The sequence below is a fragment of the Mustela nivalis genome, assembly GCF_964662115.1.
Source record: "Mustela nivalis genome assembly, chromosome: 12".
Lineage (NCBI taxonomy): Eukaryota > Metazoa > Chordata > Mammalia > Carnivora > Mustelidae > Mustela > Mustela nivalis.
In genome coordinates this window covers 74,013,709-74,037,004 of record NC_139031.1, presented here as the reverse complement: position 1 = coordinate 74,037,004, position 23,296 = coordinate 74,013,709, and the positions used below count along the sequence as shown (strand labels likewise).

General features: G+C 39.9%; 1 protein-coding gene across 2 annotated transcripts in view; it reads left to right on the top strand.

The window, feature by feature from the left end:
- GRM3 (glutamate metabotropic receptor 3) overlaps nucleotides 1-23,296 on the top strand; it is a 226,234-nt gene that overhangs the window by 191,549 nt on the left and 11,389 nt on the right. The window contains exons 4-5 of one of the 2 annotated variants that reach the window (XM_082694144.1): nucleotides 7,964-9,030; nucleotides 19,948-20,122. In XM_082694144.1, the coding sequence (XP_082550270.1) occupies nucleotides 7,964-9,030; nucleotides 19,948-20,122 (1,242 nt within the window). The remainder of the gene's footprint in view (nucleotides 1-7,963; nucleotides 9,031-19,947; nucleotides 20,123-23,296) is intronic. The other variant, XM_082694145.1, reaches the window with a different exon arrangement.

The following is a 23,296-nucleotide window of genomic DNA, read 5'->3' as shown; positions in this document are numbered from 1 at the left end:
CACCGGTATTAAAAAACAAAATTTCACCAGAAGTACTATTTGTTCACCACCCTCCTTATCAAGCTCTTGTTACAATATTTGCAAAATATCATTTCTGTAAGTTACTTTGCAAGCTGTTGTGCACGACCTTGCTCAATTATTCATCATGCTTTTTTAACTTTATAGTTTTATTTTTATCACAATACATGCACATAATTTTTACATGAATTCAACTAGCTTATGAGAAAGAACAAATGTCTCTTGCTTTTCTCTTTTTCTAGCCACATCCATTCTCCACAGATATTCACTTTGACTCTTTTGATAAGGTCCTCACTCCATTTTCTCTCTCTTTCTGGAACTCTTGTTGATTAATGTTGAAATTCCACAGAGTAGTCACTAGTTTTCCTGTTTTTCCTGCTTTCCTTCTCAGCACTTTTGTTAAACCTTGAGTTTTTTCAAATGTACCTTTCCATCCTTGTATTGAATTGCTAGTTCTGCTGTTTCTTTTCCAGAAGCTCATGACTATTCTCTGATTGTTCCTTTTTAAGAAGATGCTGCACTCTTTTCTTGTCTCTCAGGGCATGTTCGTGCTTTATTTTTTTTTAATTAAATTAATTGATTTATTTTCAGAAAAACAGTATTCATTATTTTTTCACCACACCCAGTGCTCCATGCAATCCGTACAATCTATAATACCCACCACCTGGTACCCCAACCTCCCACCCCCCCGCCACTTCAAACCCCTCAGATTATTTTTCAGAGTCCATAGTCTCTCATGATTCACCTCCCCTTCCACTTTACCCCAACTCCCTTCTCCTCTCCAACACCCCCTGTCCTCCATGCTATTTGTTATGCTCCACAAATAAGTGAAACCATATGATAATTGACTCTCTCTGCTTGACTTACTTCACTCAGCATAATCTCTTCCAGTCCCGTCCATGTTGCTACAAAAGTTGGGTATTCATCCTTTCTGATGGAGGCATAATACCCCATAGTGTATATGGACCACATCTTCCTTATCCATTCATCCGTTGAAGGGCATCTTGGTTCTTTCCATAGTTTGGCAACCGTGGCCATTGCTGCTATAAACGTTGGGGTACAGATGGCCCTTCTTTTCACGACATCTGTATCTTTGGAGTAAATAGCCAGTAGTGCAGTTGCAGGGCATAGGGAAGTTCTATTTTTAATTTCTTAAGGAATCTCCACACTGTTCTCCAAAGAGGCTGCACCAACTTGCATTCCCACCAACAGTGTAAGAGGGTTCCCCTTTCTCCACATCCTCTCCAACACATGTTGTTTCCTGTTTTGTTAATTTTGGCCATTCTAACTGGAATAAGGTGATATCTCAATGTGGTTTTAATTTGAATCTCCCTGAGGGCTAGTGATGATGAACATTTTTTCATGTGTCTGATAGTCATTTGTATGTCTTGATTGGAGAAGTGTCTGTTCATATCTTCTGCCCATTTTTTGATATGCTTGCCTGTTTCGTGTGTGTTGAGTTTGAGGAGTTCATTATAGATCCTGGATATCAACCTTTTTTCTGTACTGTCATTTGCAAATATCTTCTCCCATTCTGTGGGTTGCCTCTTAGTTTTTTAGGAAACAGTCAAAAAAACAAAGACATTCATGCTTTAAAGCATTTATCTTGCTCCTTGTGCTGTCTCTGTGGACTTCACATTTCATTGTTCTGCTTGTTTCAGTAGCTCTCAGGTTAGAAGTTCACTCAAATGTAAAACTGATTGGCAATTTCTGTTTTCCTTTTTTTATTATATTTTGAATAGGTAACATATTCACATGCCTCAAAATGCGAGAAGTCTATGAAAGAATTGAATAAAAGTTTCCTTCCTATCTTTGTCATGCAACTGTTCTTTCTGATTCCGTGCCCATTGGTAACCACTTTCTTGAGCATCCTTCTGGAGTTCCTTTGCATATAATAAAGAAAGGAATAGATTCTTCTGTTTTTTCCATTTACATAAAGATTGCATATTAAACATTATAGTAAATGTACTGCTTTTGTTTACTTCTAATGGTGTCATTTTTATATTTGTTATATCTCCATAACATGTGACACCCAGAATGATTCCTCATTTCTTTCCATAGCTATACAGTATTCAGTTTTCTCATTATTGATCATTTCCAGTATTCTTCTATTATAAAGTTCTGAAATAAATAAAACATTGAAAACATCATTTGACACAAATGCAAATATGTATATAGGATACATTCCACAAATTGGAGTTGCTGGGTGAAATTCATGTGTATTTATAATTTTGAAAATCTATGTCAAGTTGCCCGCTGTTGGGGGCACACCAATTTACCTACGCACCAGCAGTGTGTAATGAGGCTTCTCTAGAGCCTCATTAGCAGAATAGGTGCACACATGTGACATAGTTTTAATGTGCATATTAGTTTTCTATTGCCTTTGGAACAAATTATCACAAATTTAGTCACTTAAAGCAACATAAACTTATTAGCTAACAGTTCTTGAGGTTAGATCCAAAATGGATATAAAGTAAATTGCACCTTCACATATTTTGTTAAATGTATCCTGAGGTTTTTTATTGTGTTTGATGTCATTTAAATGGAGTAGTTTTTTCCCTGCTTGTAATTAATATATATAAATTATTTATATTTTCTGTTATATCTTAGCAAATCTCCTAGTAATTCATTATATGGACAGGAGCAATTGATTGTAACTACATGCTCAGCCCCCAAATGTGCTAATCAGGAAAAATAAACACTAGCAACATTAGTCCCCTCAAGTGACAAGATTAATTAATACACCTTATTGTGTCTGGAAGAGCATATTCTCATATTTTAATATTTTAAGTATTTTTATTATGAAATGTTAAGCCATACAAAGAATATACTTAGTTCAGTTTATGAAGTACAACAATAAAATAATCATTCACAGGAAACCCTTCATCTGAACAAGAAACAGAAGATAATGGGTAACCATCTCTATGCTCTTCCCGGGCCCAGCCTTCTATATACATCCTTCTCACCCAATATGCATTATCCTGAATCTTGTCTTTATCATTTATTTGCTTTTTCTTAAAAGTTTATCACTTCTGTATGCGACCCCTGAGTTTTGTTCATCTCAGAAGTTTATAAAAGTAGAGTCATATTGTCTTCTCACACAATATTGTTTCTAAAATACATCCATCTTTGTTCCCATTGCCACCATTAGTTTTATTTCATAACAATATGATATTGTGAATAATACAAAAAATATGTTTTTGGTGCCAATTTTTTGGAAACTGAAGTTGTTTCCACTTGTGTTTCCCTTATACACAGTACTCACACTGTTCATCTACATGTCTCTGGTACACATGTACAGGAATTTCTCTAGGGTACATGTATAAAAAACATGTATTTAAAAAAACAGATACACAAGTATTTAACTTTACTACCAAATTGTATGCTCCAAATTGCTGTGTATGGGTTCCTTTTGCTCTATATATTTTGATATGAAATGCGCCAATTTTTATAAAATAAAATTTTATATGATTTTGATGGAACATATCATATAGTAAATATTTGGGGGCCATGCAATCTCAAGTACAACTATTCATCTCTACTGGTGTAGTGGGAAAACAGCCATAGATAATATGGCTTTACAAATGAGCATGATATGTTTTAATAAAACTTTATTTACAAAATAGGTAAGAGGCAGAATGTAGCCCATGGGCTATAGCTTGCCAACTCCTGCTCTATACATACTTCAGTATAGTTATTTCACTTTTAAAGAATTTTAATAGCAAATATATTAGCAAAAAAGAAATAGAGACAGATAAAATAAATATGATGAACTATTAACAATTAGTTAATTCTAGGTGATCCTAATACTGTGGTGTCCCCTGTACTTTTCTTTTATCCTTTTGGTAGGTTTGAAATTTTTCAAAATAAAAAGGTAGAGAGGAGAAAAACTGATGAAAATCTAAATATATTCTGCCACTCAGCTTTAAAATAGTCTCATGAAAATAATGGCAACATTCTGCAAAAGCAAGAGCTAAAGTCTTTATCTATGATCTTTTAAAAATGTATTAATGGTCAACATCTTCCAACAAGATAAAGATGTGGGAATTGAAATGTTATTAGCTTAGCCTCAGAAGTAGGAAAAACTATCAAAATTCTTGTGTTAACATCAAACTCAGTTTCTTTATTTTATGCTTAACAAATCATTAAAAATTTTAAAGACTCCTTTCATATATCACAAATAAGTGAAACCTTGAATATTTTAACATGTTTTACATCAAATGCAAGAACCTCAGATGTGTTATTTATTCTGTTAACTTCAACTAGCCAGTCTCCTCCAATATCCAGTTGATGACTTTAGATCATTTCCAGAAAAGATTTGTAAAAGGAATGTTTTCTATGTCTAGTGCTTATACTGTTAGCTCACAGGTCAACAGTCTTACCCATAACACTTTCCAGCTCAGAAAAGACAAAGCAAGCATTTTTTATCATCTATCAAATGCATTACTCTTAAGAAACTTTAAAATATTTGTTAAAATAACAAAGAACTTGGGGCTCCTGGATGGCTCAAGTCATTAAGCGGCTGCCTTCGGCTCAAGTCATAATCCCTTGATCCTGGGATCAAGCCCTGCATCAGAGGACCTGCTCAGTGGGGAGTCTGCTTCTCCCTCTCTCTCTGCCTTCCTCTCTGCTTACTTGTGATCTCTGTCTGTCAAATAAATAAATAAAATCTTAAAAAAAAAACGAAGAATTTTAATTAAGAATGTAAAACACATTCGTTTCACAAATCTTTTACAGAATAATCTGATATCAGTTGAACATTGGTGGAGATTGATTGCATAGCTGAGAGTAAACAAATTAATAACACATCTGAAGTTATTACACTTGATGTAAAATGTGTTAAAAGATTAAACATTTCATTGATTTGTAACATAAATGGAGTAACATATGAAAGGAGTCCCTAAAACTTTAGTGATAGACCAAACAAGATTTGTTTTATGTAACGTAAGAATTCTGATACTGATTCCTACTCTTAAAATTATAGTAAGAAGTTGTTTCAACTCCTGTTATCACTCATTCCAACAGATATTAGAGCATAGTCAAAATTTGTATCAATGGCAAAAAGATTATACCACTGTAGAAAGAGATGAAGAGAAAAAATTAATACCATAGACTTAATTATCATATAGTTTCATATCTGGCAAGTGCTAAAAATAAGTAGAAAATTTTCATTTTATATTTTTATATTACTTTATTTGTAATTGTTATTTATGATTTGAAGATTAAAAAAACAGAGTCAAAAAGATTAATCTGGCTAACTGTTAAAGGACAGAGATGAGAATCACATACAAGTCATCTAAATCCCACACTGTGCCCTCATACCACATCCCTCTGTCTCACTATGAGCTCAAAGCCACTTCATAGCTAGAATATAGACACACATAGGCATATGTGATGGGGTTGTGTAATGTGACAGAAAGCTAGGTAAAGATTAGTTAGTAAAGTTGAAATGTAAAAAAAAAGATCCAAAAACCAAAAAGAGAAAAAAAGAAAACAGTGTATTGGACTACACTTGCTAACAGATTTTATATGTGCTCTGAAACATCATGGTAAACCACCCAATGCAGGCCACCAAGAGCATCTATGAGCCCTAAGCAGGAGAGGGCTACTTGGTAAATTGTCAAGTCTCCTTTCACCAAGTAAGTCAATGAGGGACCCTTCTCCTTCATAAAGTATCTCACCCAAGAAAGGTAAGATGTTTGCCCCCTGGCTGGAACAACATGAACCCCAGAGAAGGTGGAATGGAGTTCAGGAAGAAGGCAACAGACAGAAAACCCCTGCAGAGTAAGGACACAGTGTCTTCCATATTCCATTTTCTCATTGCATGGCAGGGTTTAGCTGCACACATTAGCTAGGCTATATTTCTCAGCCCCTCTTGACATGAGTGTGGCCCTGGAAAACTCATTTCTACTGAATGAGATGTGAATGGAAACAGATGCACTTCCAGGTTTACCCTTTTAAGAAGGAGGGACACCTGCTTCACATTCCCTCCTTCCACTGGATGAATACCGATGATGAGGAGACCCTGCAAATTGGTACAGCCTCAAGACGAAAGGAATCTGGGCTCCCAAATCACCCTGTGGAGGAGAGACACCCACCAACCCAGATCTCATGAGGGAGAAGTAAATGTCTCTCTTTTTGAGCCATTGGACAATTTGGGGTCTACTTATTGACACAGGCAACCCTAGTCTAACTAGTAGAGTCTGCCTGTGCACCTGTAGATATCAGCAACATTCTTCTTCTACACCCACTGAAAGCATAAAGATGGACAATGTGAAATAGTAAGCACACAAACCAAAGCAGGTAGCATAAAAACAGATGGTCAGGGTGCCCCAGACACTGGCAAGAGAAACATGATGAACAAACAGCTGGATGAGAGGAAACATAGATGCTCGGAGAGCTGCTCTTCTTGAATCCTTGCAGCAAGCTGTGAGACAGGGAGAGGGCTCTGGACACTGTATTGTCAGGAACAAACTTTAATGCACTGTCACCTAGCTTCTATATACTGTTGGTGCCTTTAAGGTATCCAGGCCAAGTATGTTTATGAGAATATAAACGTGCTATATAGAGCATGAATATACGCTAAAATATGAAAATATAAGGGTTAAAGGGTTGTGGGTGGGTTACCATTTTTTCCCTTCTGAGTCACCTGAACTATTTAAAAGCATACCATAGGCAGCCACTGTAGAAAACATTATGGAGATTCCTTTAAAAATTACAAAGAGAAATACTATATGATCCAGTAATTCCACTACTTGAATATTTACCCAGAGGAAAAAAACACACTAATTCGAAAAAATAGTGTTTATTGCAGCTTTATTTACAGTAGCCAGGATATGGAAGCAACCCAGGTGTCCACTGACAGATGAATATAAGAAAGATGTGGGGTGTGGGGTTCATTGGTTTCACCATGTGTACCAAAATGAACTATTACTCAGCCATTAAAAAAAAGAAACTAGGTTTTGCCATTTGTGACCACACGGATGACCTCAAAGTCATTATGCTAAGTGAAATAAGTCAGACAGAGAAAAGACAAATACCATATGATTTTACTTGTATGTGGAATCTAAAAAGCAAACCAAATTTTAAAAATGCAAAAACAAGACTCTTAAATACAGAGAACAAAATGGTGTTTGCAGAGGGGAGGTGAGTGAGGGGTTGGGGATTAAAGGTACAGAATGGGATTAAGAAGTACCAATTTGCCCTGTAAAGTGACTAATTCATGGAGGTGTAAATTATAGCATAGGGAATTCAGTCAATAATATAATACTGTTGTATGATGACAGATGGTGACTATACTTATTGTGGTGAGTACTGAGTAATGTATAGGACTGTTTCATCCTTTTGGTATAGACCTGAAGTGAACATAACATTGTATGCCAATCATATTTGTTTTAAGAAAACAGTTTAAAAAGGCAGCATACTGTACATTTGTAATGAAAAGCTTTTTCTTCATTTTGAGAGAGAAAAATTCTTCACATTAATTCTCTATTTTCATGAAAACATCTAACACTTTGTTGTCTGTACACCATAAATAGGTAATAAGGATGAGACACAAAGTTGTGCCCGGTTCCTATAGTGAAATCTTTAAGGGAATGAATATTTACACACGGCAGAGACTCCAACTATGTGGTTGCCAGTTCCTCTGTTACATAATCAGCTCCTTTGAAGGCAGGCGCTGTATTGTGCTCAGGATTTTCCCGAGCACTTGGCACACAGGAGGCACTTGGAAATGTGAAGTGAATGAATTCGTAAATACACGAGTACTCTAGTAGCTTTTAATGTGTAAACTCCATGGTAGTCAATTATTTCAGCCTTGGAATCCCTGTTCGCTGTTTTTTCAGTTTTGCTAGAAGCCGGGCATCAAGTCATTGATCTCTCCCTCAATGTCTAAACAGTGTTTTGTTTTGTTTTGTTTTTCCCCCTTTCACTTTACATGTCACAGCTCCATTCAATCCAAATAAAGGTGCGGATAGCATTGTCAAGTTCGACACTTTTGGAGATGGAATGGGACGGTACAACGTGTTCAATTTCCAGCATGTGGGTGGCAAGTACTCCTACCTGAAGGTTGGTCACTGGGCAGAAACCTTATCCCTGGATGTTGATGCTATCCACTGGTCCCGGAGCTCAGTCCCCACTTCCCAGTGCAGTGACCCCTGTGCCCCCAATGAAATGAAGAACATGCAACCAGGGGATGTCTGCTGCTGGATCTGCATCCCTTGTGAGCCCTACGAATACTTGGCTGACGAGTTTACCTGCATCGACTGTGGCCTCGGGCAGTGGCCCACTGCAGACCTGTCTGGCTGCTATAATCTTCCCGAGGACTACATCAAGTGGGAAGACGCCTGGGCCATCGGTCCGGTGACCATCGCTTGCCTGGGTTTCATGTGTACCTGCATAGTCGTGACTGTTTTTATCAAGCACAACAATACGCCCTTGGTCAAAGCCTCAGGCCGGGAGCTCTGTTACATCCTGTTGTTTGGGGTCAGCCTGTCCTATTGCATGACCTTCTTCTTCATCGCGAAGCCATCCCCAGTCATCTGTGCGCTGCGCCGACTAGGGCTAGGAACATCCTTCGCTATCTGTTACTCAGCCCTGCTGACCAAGACAAACTGCATCGCCCGCATCTTTGATGGGGTAAAGAATGGCGCTCAGAGGCCGAAATTCATCAGCCCTAGTTCTCAGGTTTTCATCTGCCTGGGTCTGATACTGGTGCAAATTGTGGTGGTGTCTGTGTGGCTGATCCTGGAGGCTCCAGGCACCAGACGCTACACCCTCCCAGAGAAGCGGGAAACAGTCATCTTAAAATGCAATGTCAGAGATGCCAGCATGTTGATCTCGCTGACCTACGATGTCATCCTGGTGATCTTATGCACGGTGTACGCCTTCAAAACTCGGAAGTGCCCAGAAAATTTCAACGAAGCTAAGTTCATCGGTTTTACCATGTATACCACGTGCATCATTTGGCTGGCCTTCCTCCCTATATTTTATGTGACATCAAGTGATTACAGAGTAAGTCTTTGAATGGTTTCTTCTTTTCCTTCTTCCCTTATCCTGCCAATATTTTGCTATGTAGGATTTGAAATAGACCTATTTCATCTCATTTATTAGGTTGGTAACTGCAAATGCCAAGAGGAACCATCATATTATATATGGAAATCAATCCAATATATTTTAAAAGCACTTAATTAGTGAGTATAATACACAAAGCACCGTGCTAGTCACAGAAAGGAAAATAAATGTAAATGACATGGTCATTTAAGCAATTTGTAAACTTGTAGGAGAAAAATATAATACACGCGCCCACCTAAAACTTTTAATTGCATTTAGAAAGTGATTCACCAGAGGGTAAGAATTAAACCACTAAGAACCTGGTGAGAATACTTCAAGTAATATGAAAGAGGACCTGGCTGCCACAAATTAATCCGTAAATTAAAAGAGACTTCCAACATTAAGCCAATATCGGATCTAAACACTGTGACTCAAGCTTCAAATAAGCATCATTACTTCTCTAAAAGAGATTAAAACATAATGTTAATTTGTTACACTTGTTATACAATTTTAGTTTCTGTAGGTGTTTGCTGCATATTCCTCAAACTAGTTAAAAATATTACTGCATAAGTTCAAGTAACCTAATGAAGTCATTTTCATAAAGTCTCTAGCAATGCATAGTTCAAATTTCTGGGCATCAATATAATTCTTCTCTTCTGAAAGAAACAGTTTGTCATTCTACCATAATTTCTTAAATTGTTGAAACCATCCATCAGTTACTTTTGCATATATTTCTGATTTTAGTATCTTCTGAGGAGTGAGTTTGAGAATTTTTTTCTCTTGAGGCAACTGGTTTTATTCTCTATATTTCTTAAGTTGTCATAAAGTTTTCCAGAGGCAAAACATTTCCTTGTTACCTCATAATTTCACAAAGTAAAGTGCTGCTGTAGGCTGTAACCGTCCCCAAATCTTCTGTTTACTAGCAATTCCTGTATTACCGAAATCTTGAATATTGCAGCTCAAAAAGAAGACAAAGCTATTTAAAATATGGCCTCAAGAGACTCGCAAAGCTCCATGTTGCTTGTCTTTTAAATGATTCGTAACCATGTGACTCAAACTACAGACTAAACTAAAGGAAGAACAGGGAAAATAACTTGAGTTCAGGGTTGGGGTAATGGTCAGGCATGCTACGACCACCGTAAAAAAAAAAAGTTGGAAAATGTGGAAAATGTGTCAGTGGAGAAAACATCAGAACTGAATCAGCAAAATCAAAGGTCATATCACATGAGCCACAAGGGGGTTAGAACTGAGAGAGTGGGGATTAAGATGGACAGCTAGAGCTAATGCATTTTACTGCAGCCCTCTCCATCCTCTGTCTACACGTTCGCAGCCACTCCTACAGATCTGGAAGGACTTAAGTTCTTAGGAAGCTATCTTCAGCAGGCATGATTTAGGGTATGGAGACTGTGAACCAATTACTATATTAATTATTTAACCCTGGATATGTGATTGGAAACTATTCATTCTCCAAAAAGCTACCAAGAAAAAAGAGCAGATGATACTACTGAGAATAAACAAATAGCATTATGAAAATTTAATTTTATTGAATGAATTAATGTTTATTTCTAAAAGACAAAATAAAAATGACTTTTTTCCTATCACAGGATAGCAATATAGGAGATCAACTGACTCAAAGGAATTAGCAGACGATACCAAAAGTTTTACCATGTGGCCTAAAGCAAATGGGCAGAGGTTGCAGAGCATTTTCAAGTCCAAGCTAATTAAGGCACCCAATCACACTGAAATCATCTGAGGCCTCACTCCTTGCAAATAATTCCAATCCTAAATTTGCAAAAGAAACAAGAAGATAGAATGGAGACTCCAACACATTGGTTTTCAAATTTGACTGTGCATTGAATCAATGGGGTAGCTTTGGAAAAAAATGTATTGGTACCTGGAACACAGTCCCAAAGATTCTCATTTAATTGGCCTGGGCTGTGGCCTAGACAACTGGATTTTTCAAAGCTCCCCAAGGGAGTAATTTGCAGCCAAGCCTGAAAACCACTGCCCTACTGAATCACATGCTCTTATTGTCTCACAGATGTCTTTAGGTAAAGCATGTGCTGTTTTGAAATTCTTTGAAATATTTGTCAAAATTAGAAAACAGGAATTTTATACAAATATTCAAATTCTTGGTTTTTCTCTTTTTTTAAAAAAAGCTGGTTCCTTTAATATTTTGTTTTTATTTATTTAACAGACAGAGATCACAAATAGGCAGAGAGGCAGGCGGGGTGGGGGAGCGGGAAGCAGGCTCCCCACTGAGCAGAGAGCCCAATGCGGGGCTTGATCCCAGGACCCTGAGATCATGACCTGAGCCAAGGCAGAGGCTTAACCCACTGAGCCACCAAGGCACCCCTTCTTGGTTTCTCTTAACGGACTCAAGTTCCTGAATGCAACATTGAGCCAGACCTTGGTGTTTATGCCTCTAGACAGAGCACACAGCTACCAATCCTGGAATCTTACAACTGGCTCCCTTCACTTAGGCATATGCATGAACCTATAAGCACTTGAACTTGACACCACTGTTCTAGAAATTCCAGTACAAGAATGAGATTTAAAATGTCCCAGAGGGAGACCAGGTGTTTCAGATAGAATGAACAGCATTAGAAAAGTACTCAGCCAAATATTTACAGGCAGCCAGTAGGAGTTTGGCCATCAAACAGTCAGCAAGGTCTATGACTCAGTACGTTGCCACCCATTGTGAATTATAAATAAGTATAAAGCACTACTCTAGTCTTCAAAAAGCTCATATCCCAGATGGGAAAAAAATTAACAAGCATGAAAGAATTCAAGATTAACACAGGAGAATTTATAATTAAATTGGTGAAACAAGCTCTTAAATGCCTACTGGTTTGAAAAAAGAGTTGGATCAGTAAGAATGGTCTTTCCAGGAATACTCCTTCAAGAGGAGGGAGTTCACACTGTACCTTGGTAGGAAAGTGCAGTTACAGAGCTTAGAGAATATAAGGCATATAGGGAATATTCTTGAGGCAAGACAGGAATGAACCAAGCAGAACACAGGAATACTGGTCTTACTCAAGTAGAAAATGGCTTTGGAGGAGGAGTCTAGTGAGAAACTAATGGAAATTGGCCACTTGGTGAGATTTTTAACAGGCAGAGGAATTCATTTAAATAATCAGTAAGGGCTCTGAGGTCCTGCTATTTTTAAATTTTTATTTTCTTTTGGTTGGTTGTTGGCTCAGGCAAAAAGTGACATGTTGAGAAGTAAGAGGGAAAGATAGGAACTCGTACTGATCAACCCTCAACCTTATGCTAAATACTCTGCATATATGAGTTCACTTATCCTCATTAGCACCCTGAAAGGCAAATGTTAGTATCCCTGTGAGTAAACAAACTCAGAGGATAATTAACTTCCCCTGTGGCACAGGTAAGAAATAGTAGGACAAGTTTTTCCAATGCAAATCCATGCCTTTCGTATTACATCCCAAACTTATCTATCCTTAATATGGCAGATGAGTTTGAAAGAATGGAGTCTAGAACAAGCAAAACTAGTTGAAACTATAAAAGCATCCAAGACCTAGCAAGCAAGAACTTGAGGTAAGAATCCAAAAATTCAAACATCTTTGAGAAATATCCAGGCCATCTCCTTCTGTATCACAGCATAAGAATCAAACACTGAGTCATCAGGGATCCAATCACAGTTGAAGTGATACAAATAAAAGCTAGGTCATGTTTGGGGGAAAATCATCCATAAAGGATTTAATAGTAATTATGGAGTGTTCTGTTCATTCAAGTCTTCCCAAAATATTTGAGTACTTATTATGGGCCTTGGAGATAGAGCTATCAACACAAACACACCTTTTATAACGTTTATAACTTATAGGCTAGTGAGAGCGAGGGAAGGATAGGGATAGAGAGGAAATAACGAACCCAGGAAAATCCAAGGTAATTCATGCAGTGCTTCAAGGGCTGTGATGGAAGAAAGAGGGGGTGATGTCACTGCAGTGTTCCGGAAGCTTCAACGTACATAGCTCACCTGCATACCTGGCTAAAAAATAGATTCTCATTCAGTAAGAAAAGAGGCAGGTCAAGATCTGGGTTTCTGGTGAGCTCTCAGGTAGTGGAGATGCTGCTGGACAAAGGACCATACTCTGCATCTCAAGAAGATGGGTTTTACAGGGTGTGGCACAGGTGGGCACTTTCCCCACAGTAAGCAGAGCCTCTGGAGGCGAATGGAATTTTGACAAGGTTCAAATACTCACAAAGGCATTCCAGTTTTCCCATGTGGACTATTTTGAAGATTTAAAAGAAATATTTCAAATCTCAACGTCTTTCAAAATCTGTCTGCCACGCCTGCTAGTGTCTACTTCATAATACTCTGCTGGAGGATGGGAAGGAGTTAGCAATGGGGAGTCTATGTGCTACTTAAAAGAAACAGCAAGGATGAATAACCCACGCAAAAAAAAAAAAAAACCAAAAAAAAAAAAACACTCTTAGAAAAGCAAGGTATTTATGGCTATAGTTTAATGAGTAGATGGAAGAGTGATTTTTCTCTGCGAGGTAGGCAGGGAAGCTAAATCATGTAGGACTTTACAGGCCAGAGCAAAACAGTTTAGATTTCATCTATACGGAAAAAGAAACCATTGGAAGATTTTAAGCAGAGGAGTTTGATAATCTCACATTGTATGATCTCACATTCTAAGCAAAAAAGAACAAAATATATCAAGTTGCTGAAGACACAGACTTAAAGGTAAAGGCAGGAGCGGGGAGACCAGTTAGGTGGCTGCGGTGGATGTTCCCATTACATGGAAGAATATTAACAGTGGAGACGGAACCTGTCAAGAACTGCCAGGGGTTTTTACCCATCTTGCAATCTACCAGGTTAGACTGTGAGGCTTCAGGGATGCTGGCAGAAGACACGGGACTGCCGATTCAGAGACAAAGGACTTTACTACCCACAGCCACAGCTGTAGCCAGAGTGCAGCATTTAGGGATGTGCCCCAGGCCCCAGTTTTCACTAGGCAATATAAAGGGGGCTAGCTGACCCTTGTACAAACAGCCTCAACACAGGATCAGTATCTGCCTTAAGACTGATTATGTCCTGCCACAGCTCTCTTATTGATTCTGTCCTTATCTAAAATGTTGGGAGTGTGTTCATCATAGGGTTTACTTTAACTATTGACTTCTTCATGTGAGAGACAGAATGCATGTGAGCCGTGGGAGGCAGGTAGAGGGAAAGGAACAAAATCTTAAGCAGACTCCCCACTGAGCACAGAGCCTGACATAGGGCTCAATCTCAGGACCCTGAGAGCATGAACTGAACCAAAACCAAGAGTCAGATGCTTAACTGACTGAGCCACCCAGGCACCCCCATCATAGGTTTTTAGCATTCATTTTTATTTCTAAAAAATACTGCACCCAAACATTATTTCTGTCCTACCACAGCTCTGTTACTGATTCTGTCCTTATCTAAAATGTTGATAGTGTGTTCATCATAGGATTTATTTTAACTATTTACTTCTTTGAGAGAGAGAGAGACAAACCTGAGTATCCTTCTCCTTAAAGCAGTTAAAATCAGGGTGGTGGGTGAAGGAGGCATCAGCAGCAGAGGGAAAGAGTAGCTCCACACTAGTGAGTAAAGAACATTAGCTTTCAATTTTAAGCATGCAGCAGCTACACTAAACTCAGCGGAACAAAGATCCAGTGTCTCTGAACCCCCCAAAGCCTAGACAGCACAGCAAGATCATCATTACTGTCACTTCATTTCAACTTTGGGAACTCCCTGACTCAGAAGCCAGGAGATAGCTTTCTGCCTGGAGCACATGGTTTGTGCACTTAGGCTAACTCAGCCTTGACTTGAGCAGCAGTGACTTTTTTAAAGAAGTCCATCTTAATCTGGGGCACTTGCTGTCTCATCGTGATAACATCTCTCAGAGTCTCGCCTGGTTTTAGCCAAAGGGCTGGGGATGTTTTCCAGTGCCGCAGCCAATCGCAAGAATTCATCTGGATTTCTTTGTGTCACTTTCATTCTTTCATTCTTGAATGCAGCCCCTCTGTCCGCATTTTAAATCCAATCCAAGTCAGTAAGAACCCAAATACTAATCAGTTGCCTCATCTATGGTTTCCAGAGCATTTTTCTGTCTCAGAGGAATCCTGCAAACAGGCGAAGCTCCTTTTTTGCTACCAGGTTCTGCTGCAAAAAAACTTGAGAGACGGAGGTGCCTGGGTGGCTCAGTGGGTTAAAGCCTCTGCCCTCGGCTCAGGTCATGATCCCACGGTCCTGGGATCGAGCCCTGCGTCGGGCTCTCTCCTGGGCAGGGAGTCTGCTTCCCTTCCTCTCTCTGCCTGCCTCTCTGCCTACTTGTGGTCTCTGTCAAATAAATAAATAAAATCTTTAAAAAAACAAAACTGAGAGACCTTTGTCATCTTGGAATGGATGTAAATTTGGCAGGAGAGACTATAGGGAGCCCTAGCAGGGCCCAGCTGTTGCCATTCTTCTTCAGCAAGAGTTTACGCACCCAGCCCCCTCAGCTCCCAGGAGAATCAGCTAAAGTGTAGATGATTCACCTAGAGTTTGCCTTCTCTGTGGGTCTCTCCTTTCATGCTCAGTATCAGAGCATGTCTCTGCAAGTTTGATGTGATAGGGAGTTGAACTTCCTGCCCAACCAGGACCTGGATTAGATTAGGGAGAAAGGGGTGCCTGGGTGGCTCAGTGGGTTGAGTCTCTGCCTCCGGCTCAGGTCATGGTCTCAGGGTTCTGGGATGGAGCCCTGCATCGGGCTCTCTGCTCAGCGGGGAGCCTTTTTCTCCCTTCCCCCTTCCCCTGCCTGCCTCTCTGCCTATTGTGATCTCTGTCAAATAAATAAATAAAATCTTAAAAAAAAAAAAAAAAAAGATTAGGGAGGAAATCTGCTCCATACCCTAGGGGAGAGTTAGCAGCAATTACAGCACTGATCCGGCCGCTCTATCTGAACCTACTTCCGGTCACTCAGCCCTCAGCCCTTCCCCAGATCCACCTCATTCATTAACAGGGAATAAAGGGAGCACTATTACTGCCTCGTTGGCCATAGAATTTGGTCAACGCTTTTGCTACTGATTCTCTTGTACTTCTCTCAAATTTTGTTAATTCAGCCCCTAAGGCCCTCAGACTTCCTCTTTGAAAAAGCCATTCTGACCTCATTACCGAAACTGTCAAAGACTGTATCATCTGAGATTTAACTCTACTTATAAGGTAACGCGTTAGCTTGCCACAGTTTTGTTGACGCTGACTTTAAGACTTTATGACTGGGGGCGCCTGGGTGGCTCAGTGGGTTAAGCTGCTGCCTTCAGCTCAGGTCATGATCTCAGGGTCCTGGGATCGAGTCCTGCATCGGGCTCTCTGCTCGGCAGGGAGCCTGCTTCCCTCTCTCTCTCTGCCTGCCTCTCCATCTACTTGTGATTTCTCTCTGTCAAATAAATAAATAAAATCTTAAAAAAAAAAAAAAAAAAGACTTTATGACTGAAAGCAATAGTGGTAGCCAGAGGGTCAGCTTTGGCTCTGGTTCCTTGAACTCCACTCCCCATGGGCTGTGCAAAGTGGGTCACGTGACCACCGCACAGACAGTGATGATGGAGAATTGTCTTCCAAAGGAATAAATGGAACTTTCTGGACTGGATGAGTGGGTGTAAGAGAAAAGGTCAAATCAAGCATGACTCCCAGGTTTTGGGCTTGCACACTTGGCAGGGATTTGATGTCACTTACTCAAGGGGAGACCCTTGGAGGAAGGGATCAGTTTTGGTCACCTATTAATCCCAATATGCCTGCTACGTATCCAAGACAATATGCCAAGATAGCAAATGAATCTATGTCCGGAGGCCGAGAAGACAGGTTGGAACTAGTAATAAATATTTGAACTACATGAACAGAGGAGGTGCTTAAGTAAACTCAAAGAGATGGTGAAGAAAAGACAATCCAAACTGAGGTCTGGGACATTCTAGCACTCGAAGTTCAAGGAGAAGTGAAAAAGCCAATAAGAAAATGAAGGTGAGGATCTTGCAGTAGGGAAGTCTGTCAAGGAAGCCAAAAAGAAGGAAGTAATTAACCATGTCCAGTGGTGCTGGGAGTTTGGGGAAGGTGAGAGCAGAGCACCATGAAGAATTATAGATCAAGACAAATTTGCAGTGGTGTGACTTATTAAAGGAACTGGACACATGAATTTATGAGGCTACTATTTGGACTCTGTAAAAAAATTAAGTAATGTGCTGTATAAACTATGATCAACATGCATCTTCAGTTTTGCTGCCCCTTGCCTCTTTAGTATTCGGTGAGAGTAGTAAGTCCCCACCCCTGGAAGAAAATCCCAGTGGGCACATTTAAATCCTGCTCGTTCACCACAGGTGAGGCCCCTTTCTGGTGCTGGGGAGAAAGCAATGAATGAAAATGCTTACAACCCTGGCAAGCCCATGAGTATGTGCTCTTAGGTGAGATTGTTCTACAGTCATTTTCAGTGGAAAATAGTCTCTACGAGGAAATTAAAATGCCTGGTCCTGTGTAATTATCAAAACCATACCTTGACTTAACATCAATCCTCATTTTCTCCCAAAGTCTGGCCTGCCTCCGGCAGAGAGCCTGCACTCCCTGACTTTTCTCTTCCCCTTGTTCACACGCCCCAGTCCACCAGTTGCTGTTTCCCTCTCAGTCCTGGTTAAAAAGTAATAAGGAAGACGCTAGAAAATTCTTACATAACTGGATGGTTTTGTGATCTCCGCAGTGTTTTCTAAACACACGTTCTTAGGATACCTGATGGTAACTAAGGGTTGTTTTTCATGCAATATTCAGAAATTTCCAGGTGCTTTCTTTTCTCCTGCTGGTCCTTGAGTGAGCTGGCTGGCAAATCCTACCTTAAGTTGTCCCTTGGGGCTCCGTGCTCAGTCCCAGGGCACCCAGCTATACCCCACCATTGGCCTCTTTCTAGGAAGGACTCCAAACTCCTCCACACGAGCCCAAGACTACCCATGATGGCTCTTTCTAGTATGGCCCATCTTGCCAATGCATGGGACTCACATATCTTTTGTTCTGATAAATTCTTACAGTAAAGGACAGTCTCTGCACAGTAGCAAGCTGTGCCAAGAAAGTAATTAGCCTTTTCTCATCTTCTAGATTTCCGAGACAGGAATCAGGCTCCAAGCCAGGGCATCCTCCTCCCACAAGGAAAACCTTAAACCTTCTGTGAAAGGCCATAAGGAAGCTCTCCTCTCTAGGTCTTCAAAGCGAGGCGATAAGCTCAAACTTCTTCCTTCACGGAGGAAGGGTCTACAACTCATAGCACAACTTTTCCGATACATCTTCCTCATAAAAGCCTCTCCTCTCCTTGTAATGTCTTCAAGTGCGGAAAGTTTCAACGTTAAAGGCATGTTTTTAGAAAAGGTTTCCTTGAAAACTGGCACATCGGAACATGCCTTGCCCTCATTATAATATCTGATATCTCTCCTGTCAGCTCCATAGTCAAGGCTGAGGAGGGAGGGGTGGAGCTCTAAAAGAAGAATACAGTCCTGATATTGTTTATCTATGTAAAAATAAAAACAAATTATGCTAGAAATTGGACTTACTATAAATAGCACCGTTATGATTTATCAAGTTTCTTACATCGTGGAATGAGATAGTTGACTCTTTTCTGAGCAGTTAGCAAAAGGGAAAGGAGCCTGTAATGTAGGGGCCAAGTAGGACAGTTAAAAGGGACAAGAGATTTAAAATAGAGAAGACAGATTGTGCTTTTAGCATATAAAGTAAACCCAGAGTCTGAAGAATTACGCTACAAGTATAACCTGAATTTTTTTTAGTCACAAACAGAATGCAGCCTTCTAACGTTATGTGGCTTCTCCAGTTAATTGTTCAGTCTTCAGCTTTCTTTGATCAGGGAAGAAGGTAGGACACTTTAGGGCATGAGAGATTATGCTATCTAGTAATAGCATTGCCTGGAGAAAGAGGACAAAGACATCTAAAATTACTCTAGGATTTACCATAGCTCCTCTGAGTAGAAACTGAAACAAGAAATAATTAATTTCTGTTTTTCAGTACTGAAAGCAATAAAATATATAGAAACTAATTTAGGATTTTCCAGAAAATGTATGGGAGCTGAAGTTAGGACAGCTGATGAGATCAGTGAAGATGAAGAGTGAAAGTCAACGAATGAAAAAAAGATGATAAAACCTAGTTCTGAGGTGTACTTTCAGGGGAGGCAAAGAGGAAGCAACAGAAATTTCTCTGTCAAAAATAGGTGTATGGAAGCCTAGAGAACAAAATGATTGAGCAGGGAGTACCAGATGTATCAAAATTTCAGAGAGGTGCCAATGAAATAACTAAAGATGGAGACCCCAGAAGAAAGTTGACAATGTTCCCCGATTTTGAGTAGGGAAACCAATGGCTGATAGGCAGAATTCCCCGCAAAAAAAAGAGAGATGAAGGAAAGTGTAAAAGACCCCAATTTGTTCATGATTATAGAAAATCTTAAACAAGCCAGCTTGATGGACTGAAACCATCAGCAACCTGGTCTGTTCATCACTGAATATTGATATTTTACTATTCAGGATTTTGACTTAGGGGGTTCTGCAGAAATGTCTTTCTACAAATATAAAGAAGAAAACAAACAAAACAAGAAAATCCGGGTAAAGTCTTGGCAAGCATTCAGGAGCACCCGACACAAATGTGTTTGCTTACAAATCTTCAGTGATGTTTCCATGAACATCCCAAGCCCAGAAGATCCCATTTAATTATTATATTGGTTTGGTTATACTAACAACAGAACTGGGGATGATTTGTTCTTTTGTTTGTTTGATTTTGTTTCCTTATTTAGTTTGGTCTTTTCTCAGTGTTCTTTTTAGTAGGCCACATGATTGAATTTGCAGCCAGACATTTAACGAGACAACCCTTTCTTGTAGGTGCAGACGACCACCATGTGCATCTCCGTCAGCCTCAGTGGCTTTGTGGTCTTGGGCTGCCTGTTCGCACCCAAGGTGCACATCATCCTGTTCCAGCCGCAGAAGAATGTGGTCACACACAGACTGCACCTCAACAGGTTCAGTGTCAGCGGAACTGGGACCACATATTCTCAGTGTAAGTATGGAACTCGGTGCTGACCCATTCGTGACCAGCCCTGGAACAGACAACAGGCTCAGAGGGGAAGCCAAGGACATAGTCAGATAGGGACAACAAAGGGCCATCCCCATGAATAATCTCAATTCCATTTTCGTAAGTCTTGGCTCAACCACACGAGTCAGGGGTCATGCTAGGTCCTAGGGATACAGAGGGGAGTAGACGAGTCAAAGCGCCTATTTTGGTAGGGCATGCGGTCCAGCAGGGAAGACAAACATTAAATTCACAGGGGCAGTTAGGGTGTCTGGCCATGCTATGGAGTCTGAGAACTTACTCCTTAGTCCTGACTCTGTGACCAGGTCAGGGGGTGACCTGGAGCACCTTAGTTTACCTTTTGCAGTTCTACTTTACTCCCGGGTCTGGAGGGGTGGATTAGACTGGTGCTCTGTAAAGGATGTTCTATGTCACCGAGATGATGAAGGTGCTTCACGAAAAATTAAAAAGGGAAGATGACTGAGTAAGACGGAAAATGGTACATCCTGAATACCACTTTGGAAGCTCAAAGCACCTCCTTAAACATGAAGTATTTGTCTTAAGAAACTGTACAGCCAGGCAGCCTGTTTAGCTGTGATTTACTGTTTCTTAAATGTAGTCGACCACATTTAAACCAGCTAATGTGTTCCCACAGCACACACCTTGAAAAATGCTGGAGTACATCTGCCTCCTGCTTCAGTGACACGATGCTTTTCAGTCGCAGGCCGGCAAAGAAGCAGTGTCAAGTGCAGGACAGCAGAGGAACCCCACCAGTTCATGGTGGTTTCCCCTGCTGACCTGCAAATACCTGAAATACTCCCCTTTGTGAATCACTCACGTAACTCTTAGGCTCAAGGAACCTAAAGGGGACAGGCTTTTAAGCCATTTTCAGCTTCTCTGTGGTACAAAGCCTGAGAAATTCACAGACAGAAGGGGAGGAAGGAGGAGGGGGAAACCACAGGAGGGGGAAGGAAGACTGGAGTGACAGAGACAAATGACTACTTCACCGTTTTTGCCTTGAGTCAATCGGAAAGGATGCTTCAAAATAGCTCAGCACCACAGAGTGAGCAATCACATTAGTGCCCCAGATTCAGCAACAAAGTATGAACTGTAACAGGGCTGCCCTTCCCCCAGCAAACACAGGCAAGGCTGCTGGCTGAAAGGCGGCTTTCCAGGATGCACCGTTTGTATCTACCACTCCCGGGTGGAGATAGGGATGTGACTGTCTTTCCAGACGCCATTGCCAGGACATGGTACAACTTGTAAAATGATTTTCCCTGGACCTTAGAGAAACCTGCTTATTTTCTGAGCAAACAAATCTCTTTTCTAGAGCCCAACTCTTACAGCTAGCGAGTCCAGACAAGAAAGAACTGGTAATAACATAGAACAACAATGATAAGAGTGGGAAACAGGGACTGTCATTCGTTGAGTATTTTCTATCTGCTGGGTATGGTGCTCAAGGTTATACACACGTGTGCACCTGTGCCATATCCTATTTAATGTGCACAATGCCAAATATCAAGAAACCGGCATCCCACATATTGAAAGTGGCAGAACCGGAATTGAGAGTCAGTTTCTCTGATTTCAAAGGCAGTGTGTCAAACCACTGGATGGGGCCACTTGACTCAAACTGCAAGTTCGGAGATTGCCAGGGAACGTAGGTCCATAGTAGGCTTTATCGGGAGAATAGGAAAGTTCCCCTAGGCTGGGCAGCAAGATATACTTCCGAGAAAAAGTCATCTCGTTCTCTGAGCTCAGAGTTCCTAGTTGTTATTCAAACAATTTAACAAACTCCTTAAATCTTCCACAGACATATACGTGCAGACCTCAGTAATTTTCAAATGGCAGCATTTCCTGATATATATACAGGAATTAACAAATTCCTCCAGGAATAACAAGGGCACTTGACCCAACCAAGTCTCTCTTCAGAATTTCAAAAATATCCATTTACACAAAAGTAACGTCTGTTGATCACAATGGATCTGCTTAATCTTTCACTCAGAATGCTAATCTCTGAGCGGCCCAGTTAATTCTTCAAAGTCAGCATCTACCCAGCCCAACATTTTAGAACAATTTTTTCACGCAATGAAATTTTAAGTAAATTTTTTTCTTAAGAAAAGACCTCATTTTTAAAAATAGTCCTTCTCTATTATATTAATGAAGTGGTATTAAAATATTAAGGTGAAGAATTTTTCATGTGATACCTCTGGGCATTTCAAAGTATATATGTAATAAATACATTAATCCATTATTTGTAATTCTTTATCTTTCAATTAAAATAGTTTTACTTGTGGGCTCATTTTATCCCATGAGTACTAGACATTACAATTTCTGGTTCACAGATGAGAAAATATAGGAGGTACCTCTCAAATATATACAATGATTCAAGAATCGAAACTGGGTTTCCTGACTTGTGATTAATATCTTACCCATTTTAAGAAATTGGAACTACAGTCACTCATGGAATCCACTCATTCATTAAATGCTTGAGTACCTTCTACACAACAAAAATATCTAAGCAACTGTGTACATAGTGGGAAAAAGGATAGATGCCCTGGTCCCACGAAACTCAGTGTCTAGACAAGTGTTGTCCTTACTATAGTATAAGACCCATTAATGGGTCGTGAAATTTATGCAGCATGTTTGGCCAACAGTTTTCAGAAGAAAAAAATTAAATATATCAGAGTTCATTATATGTAATAAGGATAAGTAGTATTTCATGAAGTTTGCTCCAGAGGTGATGTATGTAAACAAGGTCCAGGTAAAATGTTTATTACTGTGAATTGCAGCCAAAGAAGTTTGAAAGACACTTGTCTCTGGGACCTAGTTTATGGATGGACATATTACTGACCCACTATGACGACAGTTAAAGCAACCGGTTTAATTCTCAGTGCCTGTTTCCTCCATTAAATAATCAGCTCTATTTATATTCATTTCCTTCCTAAGTGCCAGGAAGTACACGGTTTTGTAAATCAAGAAATATCCTTAAATTGCTCCGAGTTCATTAGGTAAAGCATATGTTTTACTTAGTTGGCATGTAATTTATGTTCTGCTAAGTATTATGTAAGCATTTTAGTGTATTGAATTATTGTTACCAATATTGCTGCTGGTTTTCTAATTTAATCCCTCCAGATGGAAAACCAACAACTCTATGTGTTGATG